This window comes from Benincasa hispida, chromosome 12 (assembly GCF_009727055.1).
Source record: "Benincasa hispida cultivar B227 chromosome 12, ASM972705v1, whole genome shotgun sequence".
NCBI lineage: Eukaryota > Viridiplantae > Streptophyta > Magnoliopsida > Cucurbitales > Cucurbitaceae > Benincasa > Benincasa hispida.
The window spans coordinates 65,387,627-65,396,333 of NC_052360.1; the positions used below are offsets into that span (position 1 = coordinate 65,387,627).

The 8,707-nt window shown below is 30.3% G+C and overlaps 1 protein-coding gene across 1 annotated transcript; it reads left to right on the forward strand.

Moving 5' to 3' along the window:
- Positions 1–1,527: 1,527 nt before the first annotated feature.
- On the forward strand, positions 1,528–5,466 carry LOC120067932 (BTB/POZ domain-containing protein POB1-like). The gene is made up of 6 exons (XM_039019575.1): positions 1,528–2,086; positions 2,985–3,110; positions 3,231–3,346; positions 3,445–3,508; positions 3,621–3,900; positions 4,431–5,466. The coding sequence occupies exons 1-6, from the start codon at positions 1,834–1,836 to the stop codon at positions 5,242–5,244; spliced, it is 1,653 nt and encodes a 550-aa protein (XP_038875503.1). The 5' UTR covers positions 1,528–1,833; the 3' UTR covers positions 5,245–5,466.
- The last annotated feature ends 3,241 nt before the right edge of the window (positions 5,467–8,707 follow it).

The window sequence follows — 8,707 nt, forward strand, 5'->3', positions numbered from 1 at the left end:
TCCCTTTATCAATTGTGAATTATATTCATATAGTATATTTTTTTCATATGATTTTTTTATAATTATTTAATAAATTTTGATAAAAATTAGCATTAGAATATAAAATTTGAAATTTATTAAGAGTTCATGGACTAAATTTTAGATTCTATCAAAATTGAACAACTAAAAATACATAAACTAAAAAATGAAATAGAACCGAAAAATAGAATAACCAAAATAGTATAATCAAAATAAAATACCAAAAGGACCTTGTAATAATTAACTTAAGAAGAAAAATAATCAATATATTATAAATTTCTAAGAAGTTGCAGATGACCTAAATCCATCTGCTTCAACAAGCCTGCCAAAATTGACAATTTGACTTTGTCTAAGTTTGATCGTTCAAATTCATGGAATTTTATACTTCAAATAAATCCCTACGTTTCTGATTATTTTAAATCTTAAATAATAACTTTCCTTCCCCAATCTTAAATCAATTTCAATTTGAATTTCTGAAAACTTTTGATTATTTCATTTTGTTCTCTCTTTCCTATGCATTTTTCTTTTTAAAATAATAAAGCACGTGACCTAAATCAGTAATTTTCCTTTTTAAGTTCAATATTGCAAGTTGTGACTCAAATAATAACAATATTTTAGCTTGAATTATATTTAAGATGGTGTATAATTCATTCTAAAAAAAGACATTAATTTAAGTTTTGACAAATTAAAATATAAACTTCTTTTAAAAAACAACAGTTCTTTATATTATATTTACAAGACAATCCCCATCATTTACATAATTTTATTTAAGATGGTGTATAATTCATCTCTAGAAGAAGTTGATTTTGTCTAGTCCTATATATGTGTATCCCTCCTTATTTTTTTTCTTGTTTAGTACAATTAAAAGTAGATGATTCAGACCACATATCTCGTGATTTTTAGTACATTCGAATGTCAATTGAGCTATCCATGATTTGGTATATCCCTCCTTAGGTTGATTTCTTTAATTTGGGTAAGGTTTGTTGTTTTTAGTATTTATTAGGTTTAATGAAATCAATTTTTTTAAAAAATAATAATACATACTTTTTAAAATTTAAACACATAATTAAAACTTATGCCAAAATTCATATTACCAATATTTGATTTAAAAACCAGAAACACAAGTTAAATATAAAATGGGGCGAGGAAAAAAAATCAATGTTGAGTAATAATTACGTTTAAAATATTAAAATAAATATAAATCAAGTCAATTTTATTTGTTAGTAAAGAAAGAAATTAAATATACAAATTCGTTGATTACAAGAATGAAAGATTATATCAAACAATTATAATTTAATATTTCAATATCAATAAAATGTTATAGATTTTTTTACCATTATTATTTTATATCATAATAAGTATAAATATTAAGTTATTATAAATAAATTATGATNAATAAGTATAAATATTAAGTTATTATAAATAAATTATGATATCTTACTATTATTTATAAATATTTATTTTTGGCAGAAAAAAGAATATAGTAATTAGCTAAGATTTCTGGTAAAGTCAGTGATGAGCAGCCGCGAGTGAGAAGGACAAAATTAACAAACCAAACGGAAGCAGAGCGGATATGGGGAAAAATGAAGGGTTTTGATTTTGAATCCAACTGAACCCAAATCACTCGCCTTCTTCCTTCCAATTATCTCTCTTCCAATGCATAAATTCTCATCTTTGATTCCTTCTTCTTCTTCATATTTTTCCACCCTTTTCCCCCTGCTTTCCTAAGGGTTTTAGGGCTTCAAGATCAACACCCTCTTATATTTCATCTGGGTTTCTGTTCAATCATTCCTGTTTTGTTTCATTCCACCAAATATGAAAGATCCCAACACTGATTTGTTCGACCCCAGAGCCGCGATTGACTCCGATTATGTGCTCGGTGCTTCCACTTCGTCGCGGGATTCTGATTTTAGGTTCGCTTTTGACGATAGTAACTTCTCCGATCGCTTGCTTAGGATTGAGATCGTTGGTGGGTCCGATGAAACCGAGCAGGAATTTGGTGGGTGTAGCAGTGTTCTCGATTGGGCTCGCCGAAAGAGGAGGAAAGAAGAAAAGAAAACGGAAAACAGTGAGTTTTCTACCCAATTGTCTTGGTTTCTCTTTTGGGTTTTTTGAGAATGACTTTTTTTTTCCCTATATTTAGACTAGTTAGATTTTCTGTTGGATTAGTGTAGGGAGCTCCATTAACGATTCTGGTTTATGAGGAACCTTTAAGAATTTGTGGAATCTCTTTCTTTTCTAAAAATAATTGTGGGTTTTAGGTCTGTTTCTAGTAACTCACGAGAGTTCGTTAGCTCAAATCCATCTGGGTTTATGGATGTTCATATGTCTCTGGCTTTGAGTCCATACAAAATTGTTTTTAAAATTCAGAATCTCGGGTATATGAGTTTCCTTTGGATGCACGTTAAGCCGAGGAAACGAAAGAGGAAATGTACAAATTTAAAGTCTACGTTCTTAATTTTTAATCACAGGCTTCTGTACTTTGGATGGATTCCAGATTTTACCAAGGTCCATTTTCTCTATTTTAAACTCTTTGCGTAAGGAACACTTATGTTGGAGTTTTTTTATTTTCCAGTTGCCACGAATAACAATTTATTTCTTTGTTTTGTTCATACTTTACAAAGTCTCGTACAGGGTTTCTAATATTAAAACTTGATGTTAAATGGTTATAATGGTCGATTCTTCCTGAAAGAACAGATAAAAAAAAATTAGGGGAATTGGTGGTTACTTTGATTGCAGTTGTCTATGGGAAATCTGAAATTTTTCTTCAGTGTCTCTGTCTATGTATAAAACATTGGAACATCGAGAGATCAATTTATGTTTTCAGTGTGCAGAATTTTCATTTTCTTCCAATATTTCAGTGGGATTACTTACTTGATGCATTGATGGTGTAACTGTTCTTTTGACAACTTCGTGCATTGAAAAGTCGGCCAGAAAAATTAATTCCTTTTCCTTTTTTAACACAGCTCTGGATCTCAGTAAATGTCCACAGCAGCAAGTTTTAACATGTAATCAGCCTGATATGGTTGATGTCTTGTCCTTTGAAAATCCGGACGAGGAACCTGTGGCAATGATTGAAGAATCTCTATCAGGTAATAGAAACTGGAAAGTCTGTTCAGAATTTCAGTGGTCAAATAAAAGGTTGATTTATTCAGGTTTTAGGGTTTTATCTGAATTTCGAACATTGTGTTTGATTCATAGTGTTATTGTAGGTGATGAAGCTGCCAATACCAATGATTTAAATTTGGATTCTTCTACTGTGATGAGGGTGAAGACTTTGCATATTAGCTCTCCTATTTTAGCGGCCAAAAGCCCCTTCTTCTATAAGGTAAAGGTTAATTGTCTTTTTTTGGTCTTGTTTCATAACTATTATGCATAACAATCCTAAGACAGTTCCTTTTCTTATTCCATCTTGTGAACTTCTAGCTGTTCTCAAATGGCATGAAAGAATCAGACGAACGACTTGTGACCTTACGGATCAATGCCTCTGGTGAGAAATAACAAAAAATTTCTTCCAATTAAAAACTGTTGATTGATTGTTTTTTGGTTGTGTTATACAGAGAAATCTGACTTGTTATATGATGTCTTTTTACTTGGAACAGAGGAAGCTGCTCTCATGGAGTTGTTGAACTTTATGTACAGCAATACCCTGTCTGTTACCACAGCTCCTGCTTTATTAGACGTGTTAATGGCTGCTGATAAATACGAGGTTTCTTCATGCATGAGGTATTGCAGTAGACAATTGCGAACTTCGCCTATGACACCTGAGTCTGCGCTGCTCTTTTTGGAGCTTCCTTCCAGTGTTTTAATGGCTGAAGCTGTCCAATCACTTACTGATGCAGCAAAACAGTACCTTGCTGCTCGTTATAAAGACATAACTAAGTAAGTTCACATTTCACATGAAGATCATTTTTTTAATTATAATTATTTTTTTCTTGACAGTTTGTGCTCCATAATCTATTATTTTAATCTAAATTGAAGAACGTATTAAAATTATGACTTTTAAATGTCCATTCCGTCAGTTGTTTTCTAAAGTTGAAAGTTTTGGGCCTATCACCTATTGGGCACTTTTTGAAATTTCGGGAACCAAGCATATACAAACTTGAAAGTTCAAGAATGTAAAATTTTCAATCAGAAATTTGAGTTAGGATACCAGAGTAGTCAATCTGAATTAAGTAAACCTGAGACATTGGGAATTTTTTCCTAATGTAGATTGTTGTTACTTGGAAATGACCATAGGTTTAGCTTGAAATCATACTCTTTATGCCTTCTTTTGATGTTACATTTAGGCTGCTCCTAAATCTTTTGGGTACTCAATCCATTGGGCATGTAACAGTGGCAGAGTTAGATGTTTTCATAAGGAGAGAAAATTTTACGGTTCTACACTTCTGACTATAACGTGCATATGTCAGGTACCAAGAAGAGATATTGGTGTTCCCCCTTTCTGGGATAGAGGCAATATTATCTAGTAATGATCTTCAAGTAGCATCAGAGGATGCAGTATTTGACTTTGTTTTGAAGTGGGCAAGGGCACATTATCCTTTGTTAGAGGAGCGGCGGGAAGTCCTTGGTACTCGTCTTGCTCAGTTCATTCGCTTTCCTTTCATGTCCTGTCGGAAGCTTAAGAAGGTATTGACATGTATTGACTTCGATCATGAGGCTGCTTCCAAACTTGTGCTCGAGGCACTCTTTTTCAAAGCGGATGTTCCACACAGACAGCGAGCCTTGATTACTGATGAGTCTACTTCGTCAAATCATCGCTTCATTGAAAGGACCTACAAGTATAGGCCAGTTAAGATCATTGAATTAGAACTTCCACGACAACAGTGTGTGGTATACCTGGACTTGAAAAGAGAAGAATGTACGAATTTGTTCCCATCTGGACGAATTTATTCTCAAGCATTCCATTTGGGAGGACAGGGATTCTTCTTATCTGCTCATTGCAACATGGACCAGCAGAGCTCCTTCCATTGTTTTGGATTGTTTTTGGGGATGCAGGAGAAAGGATCTGTGAGTTTTGCTGTGGATTATGAATTTTCAGCGAGATCGAAGCCGAGCGAAGAGTTCCTCAGTAAATATAAGGGCAACTACACCTTTACGGGCGGGAAAGCAGTTGGGTACCGGAACTTGTTTGGTGTACCTTGGACTTCCTTCATGGCTGAAGATAGCAATCACTTCATAAATGGCATTCTACATCTCAGAGCAGAGCTTACCATCAAGTCATGACCTTCCCTTTTGTTTCCCATCTCACATTTTCTATATCATAGCTCATGATCAAAGGATTTCTTTTCATGCTGACTAGTCCCTTTTAGATAATTTTATGTATGGCAGGAGAAAGAAAAAAAATGTAGGTTCCAGATTTATACTTAATTCTATAACTTTTGTAAGTGTACCCTTCTTGAATGTGTTCAGCAATTTAAGAGAATATCTCCTCCTTCTACACCTTAACCGTGTTCTACCTCTCTTGTTTTTAGGTTGATGAAGTGAACTTTTATGGATATTATCAACAATTATGTGACGTTTGTTCATTGGGTGGAGCCAAAAATTTCCATGAGGGAAAAAATCTTACTTTCTTGTTATTATGTGTAATCTTAAAATATAAAGGAATTTAGTGGGCAATGAAATATTCACCAACTTCGATGAAGAATTTTTTAATCTTAATAATCACATGTCATGCTACATACATGGTGATTTTATGTCTGCTGGGTTATGTTCAATTTATTTAGAAAAAATTGTCTTTTTGTCTAGATTTTGATATTTGGACAGTAGGTTTTAAAATATTATACATTTAGTTCTTAAGTTCTAAATTTGGTTTCAAATTTAGTCTATAAATTTCAAAATTTTGCAATTTTATTTTGAGATTTGAGTTTTGTTTCAATTTGAATGTTTCAAGATTTACACTTAATACTCATTTGTCGTCTTTAATGTTAATTAGGGGTGTTCAAAAAATTCGATGACTCGAGAAAACCGATCAACCCAACCCAACCCGTGTAGTTTTGGTTGGGTTATCAACTCATTTGGACTGGTTGGATTCAAATAAGTGAAATTTTATGGGTTGGGTTGGTTCATGGGTTCACCTAATATAACTCAAACCAACTCGAACTAACCCGAATTTATTATTAACTTTAAACTATATATTTTTTGTTACTTATAACACAATTATTTATACATATATTGGTTTTAGTTTTATTTAATTTCAATATTTTTTTGAATAATTTATTCTTCAATTAACTTTTAAAAGTAGTTTCTTTGCACTTTAGAAATAAAATTTTCACCATATAAATTGAAATTGAGCAGTTAATCTTAATTCAATATATGAAAATAATTAAATTAAATTTTTACATATTTACATTTTGTTTCTTTTTAGAATAAAATTTTAAATAAATGACCCAATTAACTATTTAGGTTGGGTTGGGTTGGGTTCATTTTTTAATAAAGGTTATTTAGGTTGAAGAAATTTACAACCCGAATAATTGGGTTGGGTCTAAAAAATCTTTCAACCCAACCCAACCCATGAACACCCTTAATGTTAATGTTTGTAATTTAAATAATTATAATTAGTTAAGTTTCACTATTTTTTTATCACTATGAAAATTAAATCTAAAACTTCATTTTATAATTATTTTAAATTAATTAATAGACATTGATATGAATGATTGAAAAGAGTATTTAATGAAAAAATGAAGTTAAAAGTGTAAAATCTTGAAACCTAGGGCCAAAATTAAAACAAAACTCAAATTTCAAAGATAAAATTATAACACCTTGAAATTTAGGGACTAAATTATATAATATTTTAAATTTACGAACATAATGAAAACAAAAAATATAGGGACCAAAAAGTTATTTTTTCAACTCAAACTTTTATATATAGATGTTAATACTTAATAGAGGGATAAAACAGAGTGGCATGATACTTTGTACTTATTCAGCTATTTTGACCAAAACAACTTTATTTTATTTAGTTGGTTTACTTCTTTTATAAAAGAAATAAATATATAAAAAGGCATTTGGTGAAAAATATGCAAATATAAAGAAAAGAGGTTGAAAGGGACACAATGGAAGAAGAGAAATTAAGGGTTAGTTTGACAGAATTTTGTTTAGGGGTGTTCAAAAAACTCGGTAATCCGACCAATCCGGACTATTCAATCCAAACTGCAAGAGTTGGGTTGGGTTAAAAATGTTAAAAAATATTAAATTTTTTGTCGACCCGACCCGACCCGACCCGAATTATATATATATATATATTATATATTATATATATAAAAGTTAAAAAAACATCAAATTAAAAAAAAAAAAAACAGAACGTTGACCCAACTCGACCCAACCCAAAAATTTTGGGTTGGATTGGGTTGGGTTGACTCTCCAAAAAAGAACTAATAGGGTTCATTATTAGCCAACCCGAATTTTTGGGTTGTCCACAAAAATCTTCCAACCCGGTTCAACCCAGACTATATACACCCTTAGTTTTGCTATTAGAAATATATAAATAAATTAGTATTTTGTAAGTTTCAAATCCAAGCATCAAGAATTAGATTAGTGTATTATGAAATTACTATGATGATAAAAATTAGATACAGATTGTGTGAATATTTGTTTGACAAAGATTAAACATAAACTTATACACATATTTAAATTCAAAATTATATAATTTAAATTATAGGTTTTATTTGTTTAAATAATTTTATAAAAACATAACAAGGAAAAATAGGCTAACATTTAATCGGCATACAAAATCATTTTCTTTTGATTTTATAGTCGATTACATGTATCATAACCAGTTGATTGATCAAAATCATTAGTAATTAGTCTAATAGATGCATGTCATTTTAACATTCAAATGGACAGCATTGAGATTCAATGAACCAATCAAAATAAAAATGTCAATTCTGTAAAGAAAAAGAAAAAGAAAAAAAATGAGATTGTTGAAACTTTCTTTTTGAAAAATTTGTTAACTAAATATATAAATTATATTTTTACAGCCTTTCTATATCATTTGTAATAATAATAATAATAGTAATAATAATAATAAGGTTAAATTATAAAAAATAACTCTAAACTTTATACTTTGTGTCAAAAATGCCCTTGGAGTTTCAAAAGCTTCAAAATTACCCTTAAACTTTTAAAAAGAGTTCAAATAATACTCCGCAGTTAGTCTTGGATAGAAACCGTTAAAGTTTTGTTTAAAAACTATCCCTGAACTTTCAAAATGTTTAAGAAATACCAATAATTTAATAAAAGTTCAAAAATACTTTAACTGTTAGTATGTGAACAAAAATCGTTAATTATTCGTGTAAAAATGACTTTAAAAATAAAAAATAAAAAATGCACCTACTGATCAATTTGTTTGAAGTTTCCTTAAGTTCAGAAAAACCAATTTAAAAATAAATTACATAGATATCTTCACTTTTTTCATATCGGTACTCTCATTTTTTTATTTTTTTTTTTTTTTCAATTCTTAGCTTACATCAATGTTCTCAATAACCACAATAGAAACAAAAATTTTAAGTTAAAACATAAAATACCACAAAACTTCACAAAACTCCAAAATCAAAATCTCCTCTTAAAAGGACCTTTAATATTAATATTGTTGTTTTCAAAACTTATTAGAGAAATATTGTTGTTTTGAAACTTATTAGAGAAATATTGTTGTTTTGGGAGTTCGAGGCTATAAGTCGAGGGTTGAGGATTC

Excerpts from the sequence above, each read along its gene's own strand:
- LOC120067932 (XM_039019575.1), top strand. The coding sequence starts at position 1,834 with ATGAAAGATCCCAACACTGATTTGTTCGACCCCAGAGCCGCGATTGAC. Across the intron at positions 3,509-3,620 it reads CTTACGGATCAATGCCTCTG|AGGAAGCTGCTCTCATGGAG; the intron begins GTGAGAAATAAC and ends TACTTGGAACAG. Across the intron at positions 3,901-4,430 it reads CGTTATAAAGACATAACTAA|GTACCAAGAAGAGATATTGG; the intron begins GTAAGTTCACAT and ends TGCATATGTCAG.